A 27,204-nucleotide genomic window follows, 5' to 3' on the forward strand; every position below is an offset into this window, starting at 1 on the left:
TAGCAGCGCTTTTCAGAGGGGTACAGAGAGAAACTGTAAACAAGGAACAGAGTGTGTGCACACCCGTGAACAACCAAAGCTGTTTAGATCTAAATTCTGGCAGAGACTCCTCTAAAAAGAGATAGGAAAAAATACAAACTAGGGACAAAAATAGAATCCACAGAAGGAGAGGAGCTAGTAGGAGAGTATTAAATGCAAGTATGCAGCTTCTTGAAGGGACATTGTCAGGGGCTAACAGCTTCTGTGAGCTACTACAAAAAGATTTTGCCTCTAGACATTCAGGATCATAGTCTATTAAAGTCTCAAGTGAAAATTAACATAGTTCTCTCTCCACGTGATAAATGCTCTGTAGGATTCGAAATCTCTGCAGACTCAGCTCAGTTCAGCCCAGGGCTCAAACAGCAGGGGTGGAAATCAAGACTGAAATACACTGGCAGAGCTACCCTGAGGGGTGAAGCTTGCACAGCCCTTGCTCGCCCAGTGCTTTGCTCCAAGCAGCACCATCACTCCTTCGCCTTCACAAGCAGCAAATTCACCTCAAAACAAAACAAAAGAGGAACTGTCGATTTGCAAAGACTCCTTTGGCACCCCACAAAATCCTGATCTACTTAGCTATTTAGGGTTCTGTTATGAGCCAGAACCCCGTTGGGAAGGAGGAAGGCCCACTGTCCAAGTGATGTAACTGGAAGCATTATTCCTTCCAAAGATGCAACACCTCAACATTCAGAGGCTGGGGTGCACAGCAGGGGCACTTGCTACAGTTGTACTGCACTGCATCCAGTGCTACCTTCCTGTCAGCACTGCTAGCCAGCACACCCACCCCAGGTGCTCCCCACAGTGTTGGGAACCAGTTGATGCCCGACTCCTACGCAGGTATATTGGGGCAGGAGGGCTCCCTGTGCCCCTCCCCTTTTCTAATACTCCCACACGGGGAGGCCAATTTTAGCTCCTAAGATCCAGAGAATGGACATTCATCAACATGACATTAGTTACAGGAAGTGGGTTGAGGGAAAACACTCAATGAATTTAACTCCGCTCCCCAGTGCAGTCAGTGGCAATAGTCTGCTTTTACACAAGTGTAACAGAGTAGGATGGCGCCTACTGCTGCACTGTGGGGTGACAACAGTGGGACGTAAGCAAAGAAAGTGAGCAGTCGATAGTGTTACTTTAAGTTGAAATCCAATAAAACAAAGCGTGAAAAGAAGTTACAAGGTTGTAGGTCCCCCAGTCCCGGCACCACTTTCTTTGGCTTTACAGTCGCATGTTCTCCCCTGTTGTGGTGTGTAAGATTCACACAGACAAAAGGGGAAATCGACTAACTGATTCAACAGAGGAAATGGTGACAATGACTCCACACAAATGCTGTCAATTGCACAAACAAACTGAAATATAAAACAAAAAAAGAGAGAGAAAATTCTCACAAATCCCATGCATCTATGGTCATTTTAGCAGTTACTTTTAAGAATAGTAAGTAAATAGTGATCAGAGGGATGGAGTCTTTTTTTTTTTTAATCAAATACAATACAGTACTGCGTTAAATGTAAACTACTAACAAAATAAAGGGAAAGCAGCATTTTTCTTTTGCACAGTAAAGTTTCAAAGCTGTATTAAGTCAATGTTCAGTTGTAGACTTTTGAAAGAACAGCCATAACGTTTTGTTCAGAGTTAGGAACATTTCAGAGTTAGGAACAACCACCATTCCCGAGGTGTTCATAACACTGAGGTTCTACTGTAGTTGGGCATAGCATTTTCAGTGACAGTGGGAGGGGAAAGAAGGCATTTTTAAGACAATTGTCTCCTTCCATCCTCTATGACATTTGCTCAAAAAGTCAACTGGCTCTTGGTTGCTGTGAACTTTTTACAGGAGACCAAGTGCAGAGAAAGGGTTACAAGCTGTTTTCTTTCTTTAGCCGCATGCTCTGTGAACTCACCGCAGGCTGTATGTTCAGATAAACCAAGCAAGGATTATTCAGAGCTCTCTATTTTCTTGGGCTTTGGGGAGAGTAAACAAGAGAAATTCAAACTGCTCAGCACAGTGCAACAAAAGGATTCCTCTGGCAGAGCAGCAAGGCATGGTTAATTCCTTCAGCAGGCAAAAGAAACCTAGATGTATACCATATTTGCTGTCTTACAGTTCAAAATTAGGACAGTTGCTATTTATTACAGTGTGGGTTTTACTCTAAAATCATGCCACCACATCCAAGGAACAGCTGAAATACTTCTGAAAATCATACATAATTAAGAAAGCCTAAGCAGGGCAATGCAGTGCCAGGCAGGGACCATATGCTGACAATGGAGTTTCTCTGCTTGCACATATGATGTAACAGAGCAGAATTTGCCTCCTAAATGCTATTGGGGGGAAAGGAGACCCTAATATCAGTGACACCAATGAGTGTGCTGGGGTGCAAGTGAGGGCATTTGTCCGACAGTATCAGTTAATATTGGATTGTTACCTACCGGTGTATGTAGCCTGTTTCTCTGGGGAACTGATTAAATATTCTAATGGGTCTTTGTTTTTAGTATGTGAAATGGCTAAATAAAAGAGAGGCACTTTAAATCTGAATGCATTTGCACTCAGCTTCTTTGAAAGTCTAGGATTTATTCTTTAGTCCAGACACAGGAATAAATGTACATGATTATGGGCACTGCTTGTTATAATGCACTATTCTGTTTTGGTGCTTGAATACTCATGGGCACAACAGCATAGAGCCAGGCAGTGTACTACCAGAACAGGCTGTGCATGCGACCACTCACACTGCTGGCATTGCACCTGAATCCCTACCTGCTGCTCCCTTGCTGTCCTATTGTCTGTGTATTCCTCATCTGAGGCTGCTAATTACACCACCTAAGCGCCTTTCACTTGTGATGTGCCTAATCCAAAAATAAATCACCAAGATGAACAAAGAACATTCTATTACCATGGAGGAGTTTCATATTCACCAAAGAGCACCTCCTGAGGTGCGAGAATACTTCAGCCATGTCCGTACACTCCTTGGCGACGACAGAGGCTGCCAATAATGGTGCTAATTAATTCCATCTGTGATGGCGGGTTCTGTGAGGAGGACTCTATTCGGTAGAACTGGACCAAGACCGTCAGCTTGAGTCACACAAAGGTATCGGGAGATAACTTTCAGTCACCACTACCTTGACTGGAGTCAAACAGAGACCCCCAAACGGTTCTCCTAGCTCGTTCTCCAAGAGAAGAGAATATATTTGGGGGTCTAGTATAAAAGTTTCCTGCAGTAAGAACACTTTATACAGCTCCATAGATGTGCACGGTGCTTTTCTGACCAAACGTCAAGGCCCTACCCTGAAACACTTACATTCCAGGCACTTCTGAGGGCTTTGAAGATGTAAACACATGATCAAATTAAGCTTCACAACAGCAAGAGGAATGGCTAAATATGAACCATTACCCCCACTTGAAAGATGGAGAAATTGAAGTTGAGAGAAGCACTGTGCCCTGTCCAAAGCTGCACCAAAGAGCATCAGTGACAGAACCAGCACTATCAGAAATTAGGGGTTCTTGCATCCCAGTGGGATCAGCCCATTAGACTTTAGTGCCTGCATGACTAGTTGCAGTGGGGGAGGTTTAGATTGGATATTAGGAAAAACTTTTTCACTAAGAGGGTGGTGAAACACTGGAATGCGTTACCTAGGGGGGTGGTAGAATCTCCTTCCTTAGAGGTTTTTAAAGTCAGGCTTGACAAAGCCCTGGCTGGGATGATTTAACTGGGAATTGGTCCTGCTTCGAGCAGGGGGTTGGACTAGATGACCTTCTGGGGTCCCTTCCAACCCTGATATTCTATGATTCTATGACCTTAGGTACTTTTACATGCTACTGTGCCTTTACATGTAAAAGTATATCCTTCCAGATATATTACTTTACTGGGGTAGACTGAAGGGTAGCTGTGTGCCTCATGAGGAAGAAAACACAAGTGAGAAGTGTATGAAGAGGCACAGCTGTGATCTACTGGATTTTTACCGGAGATAGTAAAATAAGCAAAGGGATGGGAATAGGAGATCATGGGCTCACTGTATAACCTTGGATAAGTGAATGCACCTCTCTGTGCATAAAATTCACTGTCTATCAGTTGGGGACACTAATGCTTAAAGCATGTAGCATGCTCTGTGCTATGTAAATGCAAAATATTATTCAAGATTTATCATTTTAGCACTTTTTGTAAAAGAACAGTGGCCTAAATTATCAAAAATTCACATACAGAAATACATGTACATAATCTGTGTGTGCATTTTTTCATCTGCAGCTCTGAAAATTGAGCATTTACAAGGGACAATATTTTACCACAGAACTTTATAGAAATTAATTTTGATGACAGTTCTGCAACTGCCATGTTTTTTTACATCAGCCTTCATTCAGAATTCTTCAGCGATTCATAACCCTATTCTTGAATGTCTGAAAATTAAAAGGCCAATTTACAGTTGTCAACGCACTTAACCTTACATACAATGCCTTCTTCATTAGTGCTTTAATGTTGTTGCTGTAATTGGCAGGGATCTTTGAGAAGCCTAAGATTCGGTAAATAGGAGGGAAGAATATTCAAAGTACCATTCCGTTGCCAAATTTGCCCTCAGAGGAAGTTATGTGTAATAAATATCAACGATATTAGATCAGAAGTATCAGATTTACAACTGGCACTTCCATAGGAAATGTCATTGGAATTAATGCTGTAGCAGCTCTGACCCTAATTCTTCCTGACAGAGATCTAGAAGGAGGCAGGCAGCAGAGTAGAGAAGATACCAGGTGGCTGGTCCAAAACTAGCATGATGGACAGTGTCTGTTTTTCTGTGATCACCACAAACCTCAGAGTGGGACAAAAAGAAAAAGGGCAGGAGAAAAGAGACCTGACCCAGAGAAATAATGACACTGCCGCATGTGCCTCTCCTCTCTCATTATCACCAGCTTCCACTAAGAGATAGGGTATGTTTGTAGGTCCCACTGCAGCATTAGTTTACATCATTCAATAAGGATTCCATTACCTGATTGTCATAATGGTCACCTGGTAGGCTTAACATTTAATAAATTCCCTATATTTCTTTTTTTTTTTACATTTCAATATCACTTGAAAGCAGGCTGTATAAGATTCAAGAAACGGTGTTCATGGTATTTACATATTTATACTCATGCCCTGTCTCACATGTCCCTTACCACATCCACTGAACAGCCTCACATCACCAAGGAAAGTTCCTTTAATACAGGGAGGTTTTGCATACTAAAGGGTCTATTCATCTCTAGGTGTGCAAGAAATTTATGGTTGCAACCTCCATCAAAGTTAATGGGAGTTCTGAGCATTAATCTTTCTTTCACTGAGGGAAGAGGCCTCACCGGTTTACACTGAAGGATAACCTACAAGTATTTTAAATGTTAACTTTGTCCTTTTATATTTGCCAGTCAAGAACACCGAAAAACCCGACAAGAGGCCCTTAACAATTAATGGGAAGTCAGAGAAGTGCTGGGTCCACAGGCCTGCAGACTTGGTTTAATGACAACAGAACAGAGGAAGACAGGAGAAATAGGAGTCCTCTCTCTTTCTGTTTTTCAAGGTAGTGCTAAAATAACCCATTAAAAATAAAATTCAACACAAATACAAATACAACTAACAACAGGGACCCTACCTGAACAGCTGAAGGCGAACACCGCTTCTCTCTCCTTAATAATACTTAACTTACAGAACAAGGTTTGTTTTCAAAGTAGATTCCAAACATTCAGTAGTCAGTCTTTGCTACATCCCGTGGGATAGGAAAACATTAACCCCACTTTACAGGTGAGGGAATGGAGGCCTAGAGGCCAAGTGACTTGTCCAAAGTGACAGAGTGCAGATTAAAACTCAAGAACTCACAGACCTGTGCTTAAGCCATTAGACCACATTGCGCTAAACTCACCTCCCTAAGGGCTGAAGTGAATATTGCACTATTGTTTTTGGCTAAGATCATACATTGCCCATCTAGATTCTTTATGAACTGCAACATTGTAGTATCTGAGCATCTCAGAACTATGGATGAGGGAACAGTCCTCTGGGTCACTCCTGTGAGATAGGGAAGTATTAGCCCCATTTTATAGATGGGGACCTAAAGTAAAGTGATTGATTTATCTAAGGGCCACACAGAGAATCCATGGCAGAACTGGGAACTGAACCTAGATCCCCAGCATCTCAATCACAAGGACCATCCTTCATTTCTGTGCCCAAAACATTTGGGCCTGACCTTTAACCAAGCAAACCCTGAAATCTACTGTAAGTTTCTGAACTTCAGACAGTACAAGGTGTTGCTCAATATCCTTTTTCTTTGGTTATACATGTTTTGTGTATGTAACATATTATGTTATGATGTTTCATTATGGTTAGAATTCATAATATTATACAGTAATCCTGTGGTCTCTTTGGTTGCTGCCGTGCTGGGAAAACCCAGAAGTGTAAATGCAAATAGAACACCTTCATCAGGCAGCCTGTACTCTACACCAGAGACAGCTGCATTTCAGTGATTCACTGTATACACAAGGCCAGATCACAGCCTCCCAAGGCAATTTCATAGGAAGGATGAAAAAACTGTGGCGTTTCCCCAAATTGTCCTGGAGACAGATGGGGAAGGTTTTCCCCTTATTGGAAAATATAGCAACTTGGTCACTAAGACCTGAAGGTCCTTGGTGATCTGACAGACACACAAGGCCATGCATGTAGAGGCCCTGTACCACCACATACACTCCCCCTGGCTCCACCACAGTTGCACTGGCAGGAATGCCCCCCAAACCTCTCCAATGGAGAGTTTCACAGGCAGATGAAGGTTGCCTTGATTTTTTTCTATGACCACAAAATGGACTGCAGAGGAAGAGGAGAACCGATGTCTGCCCAGCCAATGGCCCCCTGGGCCAGCCCTTCCCCACAAGGGGATCCTGGTCTTTCAAAGAGGTTCCAGCAATGGAGAGAATAAGCACTATGGAAGCAGCTCAGACTCACCCTTCCATGTGAGAAAGGCTAGAGGCAGAGGGTCCCCTCTCAAGATCTCAAGGGGACCACTGGGGTCCATAGCACTTTGGGTTCCATCCAGAAGAAAGATGCCATAAGAACAGAAGATACCAGCAGTCATTTTTCTTCTAACATTTTATATTTACACAGTTCATAATATCAATGATGACCTCTAGGTCAGACGTTTCCTGACACATTAGACCATCTGGACTAAGACCCCCCAGGCTCTCAACTCTGTCAGCTGGTCATTAAAAGCCAGAGAATCCCCAGCATGAAGATATCATTCATGCTTAATTAATAACAATAAACATATGTTTACTTTATACAAGAAATAGAACATGTCCATTTCTCCATTACATTAAATCCATCCAAACAGGGAGATTCCATGTTTGGAAAATACGAAACAACAGACTGGACTTCTACATAGAGTGCTTCCGCCGACGTCCCCGGGCTGAAATTATGCAAAAGCAGCATCACTTGCCCCATAACCTCAGCCGTGCAGAACACAATGCAATCCACAGAAACAACCTCAAAAAGCCTCAGAAACAACTCTGACATCATAATCAAAAAGGCTGACAAGGAGGTGCTGTTGTCATCATGAATAGGTCGGAATATGAACAAGAGGCTGCTCGGCAGCTCTCCAACACCACTTTCTACAAGCCATTACCCTCTGATCCCACTGAGGGTTACCAAAAGAAACTACAGCATTTGCTCAAGAAACTCCCTGAAAAAGCACAAGAACAAATCTGCACAGACACACCCCTGGAACTCTGACCAGGGGTATTCTATCTGCTACCCAAGATCCATAAACCTGGAAATCCTGGACGCCCCATCATCTCAGGCATTGGCACCCTGACAGCAGGATTGTCTGGCTATGTAGACTCCCTCCTCAGGCCCAACGCTACCAGCACTCCCAGCTATCTTCGAGACACCACCGACTTCCTGAGGAAACTACAATCCATCGGTGATCTTCCTGAAAACACCATCCTGGCCACTATGGATTTAGAAGCCCTCTACACCAACATTCCACACAAAGATGGACTACAAGCTGTCAGGAACAGTATCCCCAATAATGTCACGGCTAACCTGGTGGCTGAACTTTGTGACTTTGTCCTCACCCATAACTATTTCACATTTGGGGACAATGAATACCTTCAAATCAGCGGCACTGCTATGAGTACCCGCATGGCCCCACAGTATGCCAACATTTTTATGGCTCACTTAGAACAACGCTTCCTCAGCTCTCGCCCCCTAATGCCCCTGCTCTACTTGCGCTACATTGAGGACATCTTCATCATCTGGACCCATGGAAAAGCAGCTCTTGAGGAATTCCACCATGATTTCAACAATTTCCATCCCACCGTCAATCTCAGCCTGGATCAGTCCACACAAGAGATCCACTTCCTGGACACTACGGTGCTAATAAGCGATGGACTCATAAACACCACCCTATACCGGAAACCTACTGACCGCTATTCCTACCTACATGCCTCCAGCTTTCATCCAGACCACACCACATGATCCACTGTCTACAGCCAAGCTCTACAATACAACCGCATTTGCTCCAACCCCTCAGACAGAGACAAACACCTACAACCCCTCAGACAGAGACAAACACCTACAAGATCTTCTTAAAACTACAATAACCACCTGCTGAAGTGAAGAAACAGACTGACAGAGCCAGAAGAGTACCCAGAAGTCACCTGCTACAGGACAGGCCCAACAAAGAAAATAACTGAACGCCACTAGCCATCACCTTCGCCCCCAACTAAAACCTCTCCAACGCATCATCAAGGATCTACAACCTATCCTGAAGGAGGACCCATCACTCTCCCAGATCTTGGGAGACAGGCCAGTCCTTGCTTACGGACAGCCCCCCAACCTGAAGCAAATACTCACCAGCAACCATATACCACACATCAGAACCACTAACCCAGGAACCTATCCTTGCAACAAACCCCGCTGCCAACTGTGCCCACATATCTATTCAGGGGACACCATCATAGGGCCTAATCACATCAGCCACACTATCAGAGGCTCGCTCATCTACCAATGTGATATATGTCATTATGTGCCAGCAATGCCCCTCTGCCATGTACATTGGCCAAAGTGGACAGTCTCTACGTAAAAGAATAAATGGACACAAATCAGACGTCAAGAATTAGAACATTCAAAAACCAGTTGGAGAACACTTCAATCTCTTTGGTCACTCGATTACAGACCTAAAAGTGGCAATTTTTCAACAAAAAAACTTCAAACACAGACTGCAATGAGAGACTGCTGAACTGGAATTAATTTGCACACTGGATACAATTAACTTAGGCTTGAATAAAGGCTGGGAGTAGATGGGTCATTACACAAAGTAAAATATTTCCCCGTGTTTATTCCATCCCCCCCCCCCCCCCACTGTTCCTCAGACGTTCTTGTCAACTGCTGGAAACGGCCCACCTTGATTATCACTACAAAAGGTCCCCCCCACCCCCCCGCTGCTGGTAATAGTTCACCTTACCTGATCCCTCTCGTTACGGTGTGTATGGTAACACTCATTGTTTCATGTTCTCTATGTATATAAATCTCCCCATTGTATTTTCCACTGAATGTATCCAATGAAGTGAGCTGTAGCTCACGAAAGCTTATGCTCAAATAAATTTGTTAGTCTCTAAGGTGCCACAAGTCCTCCTTTTCTTTTTACTATATGAAGTGTCATTCTCAGATCTCTGTTATCTAATCAAAATTAAAGGAACTTGGGTGATGAAAGGACAACTTCACACAATACAGCAAAGATTAATAGCCATGCTCTACTGTGGGAGGGAATGCGGTCTAGTGGTTAGCATAAGGACGAGCATCCTCAGGTTTCTGAGACTCTATTCTCAGCTCCATCACCAACTTGCTGGGTGATCAAAGAAAGTCACTTCACATTCCTTTACCTCCTCTTTCCCCTCTGAAAACTCGTATAACAATGTTAACTTATCTAACAAGTGTGTTATGGGACTGTAGTAGTATTCTAAAAGGGCAAGGAGATCCTTGGATGAAATGAGCTACTGAGATGCAAAGTATTATCTGTAATATCAATCTTACCTCAATTAATGAACACATGTGGTTTATACCTTCTAAATCATTACATTAAAAACCTGTCAGAAAGATCACTCAGCAAGAGGAAGAACATCAATACACAGCCACGTTCTATTCAGCACATCGGATACCAACAATCACACGTAAACTTCTCTCATATTTAATCAGTTAAAAACAAGCATCACCTTTCATCTCACAAGAAAGCCAGGATCCAATACATTTTTCAACAGAAAAACAAGTGGTTTGGGGGAATGAGTGGGGGGAGAGAGGACAGTTTTACTAAGATGGCTAACATAAATGGGTCCTCTCAAATGCTGAAATTAAAACACAGGATTGGAATGCATCATGAAAAGACATGTAAGCACGTATACATATCCTGAAAACTAATACTCCACAGTGAAATAGATCATTAAGTTCCTCTGCCTAATTTTCTCCCTATTCCTCACTGTTTCGGACTTCACTAGACATCCTTCCTGCTATAGAACCTTAGCCAAAAACAAACTAAATTACAGAAAAGTCAATGACATCTCCATTCTGTCTGTTTCTTTAGCTGCATTTCAAAGTTAATGTACAAATGATCTGGGACTGTCTCAATAATATCTGTTTACTTAAATTATCTTCCTTAGCTGATATAGTAAACATCTTACTGATAAGAAACAAAAGCATCAACAAATATTCAAACATATCATAACATTAAACATATCATTAAACATAAATTATGAACGATAGCTAAAAATTCCACCAGTCATTTTCCTCTCACTAGGTGTTTTTCTCTTAGATATATGTTCTCCCTCCACTCCTGTTCAATTTATCTGCATTAAGACATAATCGATGCATGTCCCAATCATGTTTGAGGTTTATACACCACTATGCTTATAGCCTATTTTTTAAATTTTCTTCTTTATTGTGCTAATGTCTCAATAATAAAATCTTTTGGTTTCTTTTCTAAGGTTAAAAAGAAATGAAAACACAAACAGATTCACAGGAATAAATGACAATTTCCTTTATTTTTGCTCGTTCATTAAGCAGAATGCCTACCTTTCCCAGTAGTCATAATCTGCAGTGATCCTGAGACGCTAATAAAGAGCACTGTGCTCTAAAAGCAGCCCTACAGTACATCTCTCAGTAACTTAAAGCACCAGTAAAGTCTCCACCCTCCCCAATGGCTTCTCTGTGTGACCTAGCACAGACGACAACTGCTACCCTATTCCAAAATAAAAGCCTACTCTGCACTCAGCTGAGCAACATTTGTCCTCCTGAGACTGTTCTTTCACTTCCCTCTTTATTTTAAAAGTGTCAGGACATCAGAACAGGATCCAGTAGGATGTTTGTCAAAAAGAAAATCCAGATCATTTCTGCCCACTTTTCGGATAGTTTTCTAGAAAACTAGCAGAGCTAACCTGAGGGATCCATTTTTGTCTTGTAGACCATGCTCAACATTGTGCTATTATTATTAGCAATCTGTAGCACCTAGGAGCCCTAGTCCTGAACTGGGACAGCACTGTTTTATCAGAGCACCTTATACATTCAAGAGGGCATGACAAGGACCTTTACTGTCTTCTAAATATCCCAAAGGTAGGAGTCTGTTTCTTTTCTCTCCTTTTTCAAGCGAATGCTCGGTCAATTAAATTAATTTTACTTTTCATCACCAAGGCAGCGAGATGCATAGAACACAAACCCGAATAGACAATTAAGCATGCAATGAAGTGTGAATCCAGGAAAACACAATGTGTTTGCTAGTTCAATCCTCTTGAGACATTACCTCCCTTCAATTTTGTAATTTCCTTGTTTGTAAGTGGCTTGCTACACACACAACATCACAGCTGCAGAAACACTGCAGCACAGCAAATCTTCCCCTATCATGTCAAAATAGCATAGTGGCCATAGTCTATGACTGGAATGGCAGAGAAAAGTCTAGAAAATTACTAGTTTTCACCTAATCACTTCCAAGGTCTCAAGATCATTACAAACAAACTGAGAAACAAAACAGGATTAATGCAAAGTGTAGTATGGCCACATTAGACTAAACAATCCCTTCACTGTAAATAACACTTAAGAGTATCCAAGAGTAAAATTCATCTTTATGCTCAGGCCTTTGGCTGGGATGGGTTTATTGTGTTCGTTATCAGTGGTGTTGTTTTATTATTAATAAATTATTATATTTTTCTTTGAAGGGGGATTAAGCAGGCCATTATTATATGATGAAAGTCTGTGTGTGTAGTGGGCCCCATTCTAAACAGAAATCAATAAGCAGCAGCTTGAGATTTGTGTTATTAGTATAAAGTACTCTAAGCTGCTATGCTAAGGGAAAGCTATGGGGTAAACAATTCAGGTCACAAAAGTATGAACTCAAATCCCAGGGGTTTTTTAGCCCCATCCTTACAGGTAAAATTCCCTTCAAAATCCATGAGGACTTTGCCTGAAGAAGGAGCAAAGTTCACACTGACTCCTTTCTCCTATGGCAAAGTATCGAAAGACCACAACCTTTTTTCTTGCATGCCCCACTTATTAGTTAAAAGGGATTCCCCCCATTCTGCACAGAGACAGGTGTCATCCTGCAGGGATGGGTGCTGCGCTGCTAGCCCCCCCCCCCCCCCCCGTCTCCTGGAAGTAGCCACACTGATACTGGATGCTCAGAGCTTCCAGCTGTCAGACCTCCCACCTGGATTTCCACAGAGAGCAGCACCACCCCTACTTCACCTCCTACTCATCCCTGAGCCCTGCTCTATGAAGTGCCCAGTCCAAGCAGAGATCCCGTTGGGGGTAGGGAGAGGAGAATATCTGGGCACGCACCCGCCCACCTCAGCCCCTGTCACACAATAAAAGGGGTTATCCTCCACGCATGGACCACTGTGGACCTATCTGGTTATGAGGATGACTTCAAGATTTGGTGTATGGAGTGTTTATTTGTAAAACACAGTGTTTAATGGCAAACAATATCAGATTGGAATTTTGTAATGATCAGCAGGATTTAAAATTATGCATCAGAGACTTTGGTTACCAACAGTTTTGTTTGCTTATGACACGATCGTCATTTCCAAATTGAATAGGAGAAAATGACTACATTGTAATATTGATCATTTACCTTTAGTAACTGCTTGATCATGTGCTTAACCTGATCCTTTCTGAAACTTGAATTTAGAAGTCTGTGTAATTAGAGCATGATCCAAAGCCCATTGCAGTCAATGGAAAAACACTGATTTCAACAAGCTTTGGTTCAAGCCCTTCTAGGCCTAAATCCAGGAAAAGCAGAACAGTGGGGGATTTATGAGAGTAAATTAAATCTACATTTATGTCCAAGGGCCTCCCTCCATACCACATCCAATTAAAGACCATCATGCGACGCCATATGAAGATGGCAACTGACTAGGCCTGCAATTATTGGCTCTTTCATGCTGAAAATCTATTTCTCCCAGGGATACAAGTAGATCTGCATAATTAGCAAAGGCAGTTACACAAAAAATAATTCGCTTGCTGAAAGCCAAAGAGATGAAAAAACTGTAATTTTTGCCTCAAGAGGTTGACTAATTATATGTAAAAAACAAAACAGATATATCAAGAATCATGGAGAAATCCAACATTCACCTTAGCTCTATTTTCTGGTTGTAAGGTTTTCTGGTAACCTAGCAACATACTTACAAAGCAGCATACTTACAAAGATGAAATCCTCCCCTCTGTCTGCTATATAAATGAAATCCACTTCAAATTACTATTCGGACCTCTCCCCTCTTCGCCCCCAACCCCTGTTGTTTTATTCATAATACTATTAAGTCTTAAATCAAAGTCCAGATTCACAAGGAACAACATGAAGTGTTTCTCAACATCAGTTTGAGGAAATTGTGACAAACCACAATGTAAAAAAAAAAAAATGCTGAAATAGTTATTTGGAAAAATATACAATGGCTCAAATTCTGATCACAGTTACACTGGTGTAAATCCACTGGCTTCAATAGTGTTTCTCTAGATTTATATCAGCATTACTGATAGCAGAACATATCCCATCATTTTGACCAGCGTTACTAGTAAACTGAATGTCTCACTCTTCAGACCAAAAAATTTTGCTTATCGTCTGCTAGGAAATGCTGTTTGTTCAAGATAGTCCTAAATGACTTACAGCGCACTTCCCAAAAAGTACTCTCAATATACATAAACTCTCACTCTAGCTGCTGGTTTCTTTTACATAAACATCGGTGATCTGATAAATACATCTATATCCAAGTCAATATACTTTGAGAGCTAAAAGATCAGTTTCAATTATAGTTTTCCATTGTCTGATTCTCTTGGCACATACCACTTTCAGTGAAAACAATCATTTCCTTTCTGCCTACTTAATTTCCCTGCACACCAGTATAAGGCAGGCTTGACAACCATTTCTGAACACTGTCATAGTTAGCACAGGTCAGTGCTCCTGGGTGGCCAGGACTCCATTACAAACCGCCCCGTTCGCCAAAAGTATGCTGACAGCTACCCACCAAGGAGGCCTCGGGCATGGTTTTAAAACATGGTTCTAACATGTGTGGACATAGGGGTAACTTCACTTGTTCTCACCTGTCTTATAACCATGCTAGAAAGCCATGCTCTAACCCTGGACAATAGCAAGGCTAAAACAGCTGGTGAAATCCTGGCCCCATTAAAATCAATAAGAATTCTGCCACTGACTGTAGTGTTGCCAGCATTTCATCAATAGTTTTCGAACATGATCATCACAGGAATTTTCTGTCTAGACACACCAACATAAACCATCTTATAACATGCTTTGGGCACAGTGATGTTTAAACATGGTGATTTCTGTAGCGAAGACAGGGACTTACTGTCATCAAAATGGCATTTAATCCCGTTTACAGGAATCTGTATAGAACAATGGTTTTCAACCACTTTTTTTTATTTGCAGGCCCATAAAAAATTTTGAATAGAGGTGCGGACCCTTTGGAAATCTTAGGCATCGTTTGCAGACTCCCAGGGGTCTGCGGAGCACAGGTTGAAAACTACTAGTGTAGAGAAAGTCTGAGGCTTTGTCTACATGGAGCTTTTTCCCCATGACACGGATGCAGCATCCTGGGGGCTAATACTAGTGCAGACAAGCCACTGGTCTGGGCTTCCTCTAGTACTGATGGAGCTGCACCAGCCCCACCATTATCCTGCTCAGATAATATCACATTTAAACTGCTGCCAGCTGACCTACACTCACACACTCCCTCCACTGTAACATGAGACGCACAATGCAGACACAGCCTAAAAGGAGCAGTCTTCATGATAATAAGGTAGAGAACCTGACAATAAGCACTGCCATCTGCCAAACTCTGAAAGGGATCAGCAAATTCATGAGGCTGTTTCCTGTGAAAAGCTAAGCTTTGGTGTGCATCTTATTTATTACCTTTCCCATAAACTCTGATGGATGTTGATAGTATCTCCTTTGTTCTAAAAGCAGGGATAAAACAGAACCTCTCTGGACAGCAAATTTGTCTTTAGGCTACAATGAAACACGTGATCAAGGCTGAAGACACAAGTCTCATTTACTGTCTAATATCATCGATAGAGGGCATCATCTGAACATAAAGATTTATTGCACAACGTTTGTTCATACATTGGATAGAGAGAGGAAAGGAGGAGGCTGGGTTGGGGTAGTTAGGCAGAGGGAATGAATCTGCCTACAACACCAAGGGAAACTGAAAAGCCTGAGAATTTTCTTCTCAGTTAACCCACCACACTCTCACACAGGTGTTTTGTTTATATCTGTGAGTAGTTATGCTTCCATTTAAAAACAGCAAACATATTTAAAGTGGTGTTTTAAAAAAAAAAATCAAGAAAATAATATATTGTCTATGTTTAGTGAATCAAGACAAGGTGAATTTCAATAAGTCAAGAACAGCTATTTAGAAAAGACCCATTTCTCTTCCTCCATTTCTCTACTTCATGATACTTTCACAGTTTTGGTGCTTGTAACCATGGTACCTAAGGCACCTGTGAGACTACACAAAGTGCTGAGATGTTAAAGACTGTCCTGGGGGCTAGCAAAATCTCCTAAGGGCCTGGGGTTAGGCAGGTTAAGGAGCGGATACCCTTCTCAGTTATATCCAGGGTATAATAATTATACAGCTAAAATCTTGCTCTTGAAATATGAAATTACTCCCCTTTTTCTACTCTCCAGCAAAACTTATTCTTAATTGTGACTCATTCTTTGGATACAAACTATTGTCCTAGCCATATAGGGTTGTGACCCATCTGATTTTCCTCCAGAATTGCCCTCATATTATTCAGATAATCCACTTGCAAGTTGAGCTTGTGGCGTGTTAATAGGTTCCAAGGCAGCTTCCAATGACAATGAATCATCACCATCTCACATCATTTCAGTGCAGTGGGGCTCTATTGACACAATGTGGTAACATGACATCACAACACCATGATACACAAGTGTGTCCCATCAAACTCCAACAACGCCAGCACTACATATGACATAACCAGATGAACTCCTTTTAAGGAGAACCTGCCTTAGATACATCCAGAGTCCACATTAGCATCTCTCATTAAGACATAATGGACCACATTCATCCACATTCATAGGAAAAGGGGTAAACAGTGGCAAAATCTGCAGATGATACAAAACTACATAAGATAATTAAGTCCCAAGCAGACTACGAAGAACTTCAAAGGGATCTCTCAAAATTGGGTGACTGGCAACAAAATGGCAGATGAAATTTAGTGTTAATAAATGCAAAGTAACGCACATTGGAAAACATAACCCCAACTATACATATACAATGATGGGGTCTAAATTAGCTGTTACCATTCAAGAAAGAGATCTTGGAGTCATTGTGGATAATTCTCTGAAAACATCCACTCAGTGTGCAGCGGCAGTCAAAAAAGCGAACAGAATGTTGGGAATCATTAAGAAAGGGATAGATAATAAGACAGAAAATATCATACTGCCTCCATATAAATCCATGGTACGCCCACATCTTGAATACTGCATGCAGATGTGGTCGCCGCATCTCAAAAAATATATATTGGACTTGGAAAAGGTACAGAAAAGGGCAACAAAAATTATTAGGAGTATGAAATGGCTTCCGTATGAAGAGACATTAATAAGACTGGGACTTTTCAGCTTGGAAAAGAGACAACTAAGGAGGGATATGATAGAGGTCTATAAAATCATGACTGGTGTGGAGAAAGTAAATAAGAAAGTGTTATTTACACCTTCTCATAACATGAGAAACAGGGATCACCAAATGAAATTAATAGGCAGCAGGTTTAAAACAATAAAAAGGAAGTATTTTTTCACACAATGCACAGCGAGTCTGTGGAACTCCTTGCTAGAGGATGTTTCGAAGGCCAAGAACATAACAGGGTTCAAAAGAACTAGATAAATTCATGGAGGATAGGTCCATCAATGGCTATTAGTCAGGATGGGCAGGGATGGTGTCTCTAGCCTCTGTTTGCCAGAAGCTGGGAGTGGGTGACAGAGAATGGATCACTTGATGATTACCTGTTCTGTTCATTCCCTCTGGGGCACCTGGCATTGGCCACTGTTGGGAGACAGGATACGGGGCTAGATGGACCTTTGGTCTGACCCAGTATGGCCATTATTATGTTCTTTGTCTAACTTCACTGACATCAATTAAGTTAGATCGGGGTGAATTCAGCCCAACTTGTCCTGGTCATTCAATAGATTGAACTAAATGTACAGTAACTTGGAGAACATTGCAATATTTGATAAAGGTGTAAATTTTTCCTTCCCACTTCTAGATATAGACAAGAACATTGGTTCTCAGTTACATTCTTCTGAACAAAAAACATCCTTTATGGTGAAGAAACTTCAGATTTTCCTCCATTGTAAACAAACACAATTTCCCCCGTATTCAGCTGAGTGTTTTATCCCACTCCGTCACACAATGAAGTGCATGAACTAGCCTTCACTATTCCCAGATGTACAGGAAAAAATATAACATTTTGGAATGAGGCACACAACTTATTTTATGAATTTCCACAACACTGATAATTCACAAAAAAAAAATGGAAACCATCACAGGATTCTACTTACCACCTGCACCCTGGATCATGTTTCCAGATTTTTGGACCTCATCAAATTTTGTAAAAATTACATTCAACCTGTTTGAAAGGTAAAGAAAATGCATTACATAATGAGTAATCAAAGTGATTTACTGTGGTCCCTGTAACTTAGAGCACTAATTAAGGGACCAATTCTGCTCCCACTGAAGTCAATGGGACTTTTGCTATTGACTTCTATGAGAACAAGATGAGGACCTAAACTATTTTTTGTATGACATATAGATATAATATTTGATTATTAATTAAGCAAAGAGTAAACAGAGAAAAGACAGAGACACCAGGTGGCATATTATAGACAGGACTGGCAGCGCTCCTATTATTAAGGTTGCCATTCCCATTACAAAACCCTGTTTCCAGTTGCTTATGACTTCGCTGTACTTTAACCATTTGCAGAATTGTTGATAAAGGAGAAGTCTTGCATTTTAAAGAACATTCTTGTTTGGCCCTGACATTTCTTTTCTGTTCATGCCTTCACCTTGGCATTTCCACTGCAGCAGGAGATCTTTACCCCAGCACAATATGCCGGCCTATGAAGTTTAGTCCTCAGAGTGTGGCAGACCTTTATGAGGGTGCACATGCAGGCAGGGGGAGACACTGTAGCCTATACAGCCCCCCTACATACCAGAACTTGGTAAAACAATTCCTTCCCAAGCTCCCCTTGGGGTAATGCAGCTCCACACCACCCCTGCTTGGCCCAGGGGCTAATTGACACAACTTGACCTTTAATGTCTAAAACATTCTTCCAAGCAAAACCAAAAAACTTCTCGCTATGCCAAACATTCATTAAACATAACACATACACACTGTAAGCCTGAAAGCAAAGCACAGAACAATTAACTGCAACTCATATTAGCCCATTTTTTAGACATGGAAGTTGAGGCTGTGAGGTTAAGAGACAACAACAGAAATCATAATGAAGCCTGATGCAAAAAGTCCCTTGTTCTGGAGTTTTAGACTGTGCATGTTGTAATGGTCAAAGTGTCAACAGTCCCTCTTCTATCAAAGGGCATGCTAATAACATCCTGAGTCCTATGATACCCTGCCCTTGGAAAGCAAAGGGAACCATACCTTGTGACAGCTAAGGCCACACTGGCCCTTTGCAGGAGCCAGAGCACAACAACAACATTTATCAGACTCATTTAAAAAAATCAGATCCGAATGCACTTCTCCAGAATCTTTGCTAGTGCTTATTCCCCAAAGTTTACATCCGCTTCCTGTTTCCCCTGCACTGCACACGCACATAAACTCCCTTCCCTTTCCTCTTTCATACGCCGCCTTCAGATCCACTTCTTTCTCAAAGACTTCTGGCAATCATCTCCTCTTCATGTCTCTTCACTATATGGTCTCATCTATGGAACCCTATATTCCACTGATCTAAGCCAGGGCCTTATCCTGTGTGGTGCTGAGCACCCTGAATGCGGGGAAGTTCATATGCTCAGCATTTAGCCCCATTAGACATTTTTATGGACAAATTTTCGAAGGAGCTCTGGATGTTTTCATGATTTTTTTCAATTTGAATGAAAATAGTGTCCCAAATTCTCCATGGGGTTGCATTAGCATAAATGATAGGAGTAGTTAGCCCATGGAACTTTTAAATGTATTTAAATGTTCCCCTGCATTGCTATGAACCCTCGAAGGTGGGAACCAGAAAGTGAAGCTGACCAGTCTAGTTTCACCTTTCAAACTCAATGAGGAGCAAAAGTAAACAAACTGCATACATTGACTTCATACATTCCATGAGTTAAAGTCTGAAGGGACAATTATGATAATTTAGTCTGACCTCCTGCATACAACAGGCCTTCAATTTTTACACAGTGATTCCCATATCAAGCCCAATAACTTGTGGTTTTTCTAAACTGGCATTTTATTTCTGTTTTCAAAATAATCTACGGTATCATTATGCAGACAAGACTCATACACGCAAAACTGTTTGGTTTAAATAGACAATGTTGCAAGTTCTCACAACTATATTGCATCTCCCAATATTTGCTGATTTTCTTAAAGGCCCAGCTCTTGGAAGAAGTGATTACTTGAGGATTACTGGAAAAAGGCTAATGTAGTGCCAATCTTTAAAAAAGGGAAGAAGGAGGATCCAGGGAACTACAGGCCAGTCAGCCTCACCTCAGTCCCCAGAAAAATCATGGAGCAGGTCCTCAAAGAATCAATCCTGAAGCACCTACATGAGAGGAAAGTGATCAGGAACAGTCAGCATGGATTCACCAAGGGAAGGTCATGCCTGACTAATCTAATCGCCTTCTATGATGAGATTACTGGTTCTGTGGATGAAGGGAAAGCAGTGGATGTATTGTTTCTTGACTTTAGCAAAGCTTTTGACACGGTCTCCCACAGTATTCTTGTCAGCAAGTTAAAGAAGTATGGGCTGGATGAATGCACTATAAGGTGGGTAGAAAGTTGGCTAGATTGTCAGGCTCAACGGGTAGTGATCAATGGCTCCATGTCTAGTTGGCAGCCGGTGTCAAGTGGAGTGCCCCAGGGGTCGGTCCTGGGGCCGGTTTTGTTCAATATCTTCATAAATGATCTGGAGGATGGTGTGGATTGCACTCTCAGCAAATTTGCGGATGATACTAAACTGGGAGGAGTGGTAGATACGCTGGAGGGCAGGGATAGGATACAGAGGGACCTAGACAAATTGGAGGATTGGGCCAAAAGAAATCTGATGAGGTTCAATAAGGATAAGTGCAGGGTCCTGCACTTAGGACGGAAGAACCCAATGCACAGTTACAGACTAGGGACAGAATGGCTAGGCACCAGTTCTGCGGAAAAGGACCTAGGGGTGACAGTGGACGAGAAGCTGGATATGAGTCAGCAGTGTGCCCTTGTTGCCAAGAAGGCCAATGGCACTTTGGGATGTATAAGTAGGGGCATAGAGAGCAGATCGAGGGACGTGATCGTCCCCCTCTATTCGACATTGGTGAGGCCTCATCTGGAGTACTGTGTCCAATTTTGGGCCCCACACTACAAGAAGGATGTGGATAAATAGGAGAGAGTCCAGTGAAGGGCAACAAAAATGATTAGGGGTCTGGAACACATGACTTATGAGGAGAGGCTGAGGGAACTGGGATTGTTTAGTCTGCAGAAGAGAAGAATGAGGGGGGATTTGATAGCTGCTTTCAACTACCTGAGAGGTGGTTCCAGAGAGGATGGTTCTAGACTATTCTCAGTGGTAGAAGAGGACAGGACAAGGAGTAATGGTCTCAAGTTGCAGTGGGGGAGGTTTAGGTTGGATATTAGGAAAAACGTTTTCACTAGGAGGGTGGTGAAACACTGGAATGCGTTGCCGAGGAAGGTGGTGGAATCTCCTTCCTTAGAAGTTTTTAAGGTCAGGCTTGATAAAGCCCTGACTGGGATGATTTAATTGGGTATGGGTCCTGCTTTTGAGCAGGGGGTTGGACTAGATGACCTCCTGAGGTCCCTTCCAACCCTGATATTCTATGATTCTATGATCTCAGCTTCCATTTAAAAAAGAAGCAAGTTTTAGCCCTTATGGTTGTAGAGAAAAATCTTGAAAATATGGCCCAACTGAACCTTAAAGGTTCAAACACCAGGAGGTAAATATAAAGAGACCAACATGTATAATTTTTTTTAAAGATCTCACAATTGCTGAATATAATGATTTTTATCCTGCCAATCTCTTTTTAACTGTGTGTCCATTTACCAGTCTGAACTGGCTGCTCCATATTCATAGATTCTAAGGCTAGAATGGACCATTATGATTATCTAGTCTGACCTGAAGTACAACCCAGGCTACAAAACTTCCCCAAAATAATTCCTAGAGCAGATCTTTTAGAAAAAACATCCATTCTTGATTTAAAAATTGTCAGTAATGGAGAATCCACTGTGATGCTTGGTAAACTGTTCCAATGGTTAATTATTCTCACTGTTAAAAATTTACATCTTATTGAACACTTCTGCCTTTTCTGCATTATTATTGATAATTCTATCATTTCCATCTAGCAACGGACCAATACTATTACCAGGTTTCTTTTTGTTCTTAATATACTGAATATACATACAAGACCTATGGAATCCAGGAGGAAGTAACCGAGCAGAATGTTGCAACATAAACACATTATCATTTGAGTTACAAGAAACACACGGATCACTACACCTTCCTTCACAGATCCAGTAACAACCCAAACACACCATGAAATCCATTATCTACACCCAGGCATTCAGATTCCACAAAATACGGGGAGAAAGTCTGGGATACACACTTTAACACGCTCAAAAACGCCAGAGAAGTAGATCACATCATGGAACAGGCCACCCAAATACCCCAAGACCACCTACCTCAATACAGAAATAAAACTCATTCTGACCACACACCCCTAGTTTCAGAGTAGCAGCCGTGTTAGTCTGTATTCGCAAAAAGAAAAGGAGTACTTGTGGCACCTTAGAGACTGACAAATTTATTTGAGCATAAGCTTTCGTGAGCTACAGCTCACTTCATCGGACACCCCTAGTTGTCACCAACCACCTCACTCTGGAACCCATATAGGATATCATCAAAGAACTACATCCTGAGAGAAATCTTCCCTGAACACCCTCTTCTGGCCTTCAAGCAACCCCCGCAGCCTTTCCAAGCACATCATCAGAAGCAAAACTTCCCACAGACCAGGACAAACCATCTCAAAGCGACACCAGACCCTGTCAGAAGAACAGATGCAAAACCTGCAGACATAACTCCACTGCTTCAAAGGTTAATACTACCCCACAACACGCATTTCCAGAGCCATGGATCCTATACATGCCTATCTCAACATGTGATGTATCTCATCCAGTGCACAAAATGACCCACTAGCAACTAAATGGATGAAACCAGACAATCACTACTACATTCTCGAATTAACTCACAGAGGAAAATGATAAAAGACAAACAAAACCATCCTAGCACCTGTGGGTGAACAATTTTCATTAAATGACAGGTTTCAGAGTAACAGCCGTGTTAGTCTGTATTCGCAAAAAGAAACGGAGTACTTGTGGCACCTTAGAGACTAACCAATTTATTTGAGCATAAGCTTTCGTGAGCTACAGCTCACTTCATCGGATGCATACTGTGGAAAGTGTAGAAGATCTTTTTATACACACAAAGCATGAAAAAATACCTCCCTCCACCCCACTCTCCTGCTGGTAATAGCTTATCTAAAGTGATCACTCCCCTTACAATGTGTACGATAATCAAGTTAGGCCATTTCCAGCACAAATCCAGGTTTTCTCTTCCCCCCCACCCCCCCCCAACGCACACACAAACCCACTCTTATCTTTAGATAAGCTATTACCAACAGGAGAGTGGGTTTGTGGGGGTGGGGAGGGAGAAGGGGGGAGAGAAAACCTGGATTTGTGCTGGAAATGGCCCAACTTGATTATCATACACATTGTAAGGAGAGTGATCATTTTAGATAAGCTATTACCAGCAGGAGAGTGGGGTGGGGGGGAGGTATTTTTTCATGCTTTGTGTGTATAAAAAGATCTTCTACACTTTCCACAGTATGCATCCAGTGAAGTGAGCTGTAGCTCACAAAAGCTTATGCTCAAATAAATTGGTTAGTCTCTAATTTTCATTAAATGATCACTCTACATCTAATCTCATCCTCAAAGGAAACCTGCACAACACTTTCAGAAGACAAGCCTGGGACCTTAAATTCATAACTTTGCTAGACACTAAAGTCATGAACTGAATAGAGACACTGGATTTATGGCTTATTACAACAATCAGTAGCCCACTAACAAACCTCCCCCAGCTACCTCCCCTTCCCCTTTCTTTCCTCCCGATGACTGGAAAGGTGTTAGCGAGCCACTTCACCTTTAATGGTCCCTTGAGATATTAACTACTTATGCTAAACAATCTGTTCCACCTTGTATTTAGCAGTGACACACTGAGTTAGTTTCCCAGGCCTGAATAAGAGCTCTGTGCAAGCTCCAAAGATTGTCTCTGGGTATGTCTACATAGCAACTAGACACCCGCAGCCAGTCCGTGCCTGCTGACTTGGGCTTGCAGGGCTCCAGCTGCAGGGCTGTTTCACTGCTGTGTAGACATCTGGGATCGGGCTGGAGCCCAGGCTCTAGGACCCTGCGAGGTGGGAAGGTCCCAAAGCTCAGGCTCCAGGCTGAGCCCACAAGGCTACACAACAGTGAAATAGTACCAGAGCCTGAGCCCCACAAGCCCGAGTTGGCTGGCACGGGCCAGCTGCACGTTTTTCTTGCTGTGTAGACATATCCTCCCTCATCAACACAAGCTAGTCCAAAAAAAAGAAATTACCTCACCCACCTTGTCTCTCTAATGTCCTGGGACCGACACAGCATACATTTGAGAGTTACATTTTCTAGGACCTATGTAATATTTTTTAAATACTTTCCACAGATGCTATGGCTCCAATCCTGCAAACACTTAGGTATGTGCTTAACTTTTTGCAGATGAACAGTCCCTATCAACTTTACTCTGTTGAGTACAGTTAAGTGCATGCAAAGTGTTTGCAGGATCGGCACCTTAGGGCTCCCACAAAAAGACTTCCATTTGTAGTCCCTAAATGCAGCAATAATGAAAATAAACCAAGAAAGGCAGAAAGAATGGATATTCTTCACTCACCGAGACTGTGGTAATCCTTTTTTACTGAGATCTGCCCTTACACGTTCACCTACATGTCTGTAAATTTCCACTAGGCTGTTTATTGCTGCATCTCGAACCTAAATAGTAAAGAAGAGATTTAATAGAAATTAATCATCTTTTTAATTTTTAATACTATTTCCTAAGAGAAGCCAAAAAAGCAATATATCCATTTCTCAGCCACAATGGCGCCTGTGATTTTTTGCATAATAAATAATAGTACTTATGTAGTGTTTCTCATCCATAGATCTCAGAGGGTGATAAGTATCATTAGGCTCATTTCACTAATGAGGAAACTGAGGCACAGCGCGCTGAAGTGACTTGCCCAAGGACAGACGGCAAGTCAGTGGCAGAGCTGGGAACTGAGCACAAGTCACCAGCCTCTGTGCATGCAGTAAGTCTGTTCAGCCTTATAAAATTCCACTCGCCCATTCACCTAGGATGGGTACATTTTTTGAAGGCTAAATATATCCTTTTTTCTTCTTTATGACCATCATGGTAACAGTGGATGAACAGATTTTGTAGTTCTTTGCTAGTAGATCAACACAATGAGCTTGTTAGATAGCACTAAATCAGGAGAGGCAGCTATTTGCATTATAATTTTGTCTATGTTGATCTAATAGTGTGGAGGAAAGAAGTAATTTTGATATCAATTGCATAAAAAGTCCTTCCATGTCAGGAAATCAGGAGTGCTCAGTAACTGAAGTCCTTGACTTTCGGTCCTTAGATTCTGCAGAGACAGACCAATCTCCTAATGAAAAATAAAATGCCACAAAACTACCACTGCAAAATTGCCTTGGCTACAGGCTCCCTCCTGATATAGACCCAGACTATGTTACCCAGCAAGGAAAGAGTCACATTGCCGCAGACGTAGATGTAGACAGAGAACGGTAAGAGAGTAACAAAACCCCTAGTATCTTTAGTACAGAACAGATTTCAATACAACTTTAGTGCAGCAGCAGATCAACCATACCAACAAACTAATCATGATTTTTCATGCTTTGGGCTGATATTGTTAATGCAAGGCAACTGATACCAGGGCAATAGGTGCCTCAAACACCAGGGGGATAGTCTAATCTTGGCACAGCTAGGGTTAATGACTGACGTGGCTTCTTGGCAGAACATAAAGTAAGAACTTTGCATGTAAAAAGAAGATGTTTTCTGGTTTGCAAGAGATGTGCTCAGCAGCCAGTTGAACTATATCACCCCAGCACCTGCATGGGCAGAAAAGACCTAAGCCCAGAACAGGGTAAGCCACCGCCTTCAATCAGGCTCTGCAGGTGGGGAGAGTGTACTCTGGAAGACGCCTGCAATCTCTCCCTCCCTGCAAAGATGTGGGGAAGAAATGCCCACCACTAGCATTAACTTACCTACACTCCCCTCCACAATGTCAAACATACACCCCACCCAGGGAGGGGGAGGTCCAGAGGTGGCAGCTGGCAGGGGAACCCCTGGCAATATGGCTGCAGAAGAAAGATTGCCAAGGAGACAACAGCCAGCACGTGGCACAGCACCTCAGCTGCTGCTCACACTTGTCTAGCTCCATCCCCCCCACTGCAGAGCTTTCTCCTAGCAGGGTCTCTGCTTTCTCCCAGGCCCCTGAGTTCTGGCCCACCTGCCCCAGGGGCTTTTAGTCATTTTCCTCTGCCCTTGACAAGTTTTCTTTCCTTTCCTCTCTCCCACCATACCGCCATTCACCTCTTTCCCCTCCTCTTCTCCCCTCTCCTCCTACCTATCCCCATATTTCCCCCTCTCAGGCCCCAGCATCCCCTTTTCCCCCACATGCTGCCAGTTCAGTGCCCCCTTCCCCTTCTCCTCTCCAGGCCGGACCCTCCACAGCACTTCTTCCCGCCATCCCCATGGCAACCGGCAGGTGCAGCACTAAGCTGCAGCACCGCCTATGGGGAAGGGAGGGGAGGGCAGGGCAGGAAGCAATCACAGGATTTCTCTGCCCCTGCAGCCTGAGCCCTAGCACAGAAGGTGGAGAGGACGAATGGCAGCCCTGTGCATGCTGAGGGTCATCTCCCTGCCCTCCCTCCCCCAAATTCCTTACTCAGCCATTTGTCTGCTCAGTCAACTGCCGCTGTGTCTCCGGGCGCAACTGCCCCTCTCACCAGGTTCTGGAACCAAGGCCATACTCAGGCTCCTACTGGCCTTCAACATTCCACCAGAGCTTCCCTTTACATCTCGGACCAGTGGCTGATGGGAGCAACTGCACAGGGCTGGCAGGCTGGAAACTCACAGGGCAATGGACTCTGCTCTCAGACACAGAGACGCTGGAGTTATGGCTTATTACAACAACCAGTAGCCCACTAACAAACCTCCCCTTCCCCTTTCTGTCCTCCCGATGACTGGTAAGGTGTTAGCAAGCCCCTTCACCTTTAATGGTCCCTTGAAATATTAACTACTTATGCTAAACAATCTGGCCAGGCCAAACAAAGTCACTGGCCAAAGTCA

The 27,204-nt window shown here is 42.6% G+C and overlaps 1 protein-coding gene across 1 annotated transcript in view; it reads right to left on the bottom strand.

Moving 5' to 3' along the window:
• Positions 1–27,204, bottom strand: part of CLASP1 (cytoplasmic linker associated protein 1) — a 266,679-nt gene that overhangs the window by 166,675 nt on the left and 72,800 nt on the right. Inside the window, exons 7-8 of the mRNA XM_084643407.1 lie at positions 24,730–24,827; positions 18,094–18,161 (exon numbers count right to left, since the gene is read on the bottom strand). Coding sequence (XP_084499533.1) covers positions 18,094–18,161; positions 24,730–24,827 — 166 coding nt within the window. The remainder of the gene's footprint in view (positions 1–18,093; positions 18,162–24,729; positions 24,828–27,204) is intronic.

The sequence above is a fragment of the Lepidochelys olivacea genome (genome assembly GCF_965140295.1).
Source record: "Lepidochelys olivacea isolate rLepOli2 genome assembly, chromosome: 11".
NCBI lineage: Eukaryota > Metazoa > Chordata > Testudines > Cheloniidae > Lepidochelys > Lepidochelys olivacea.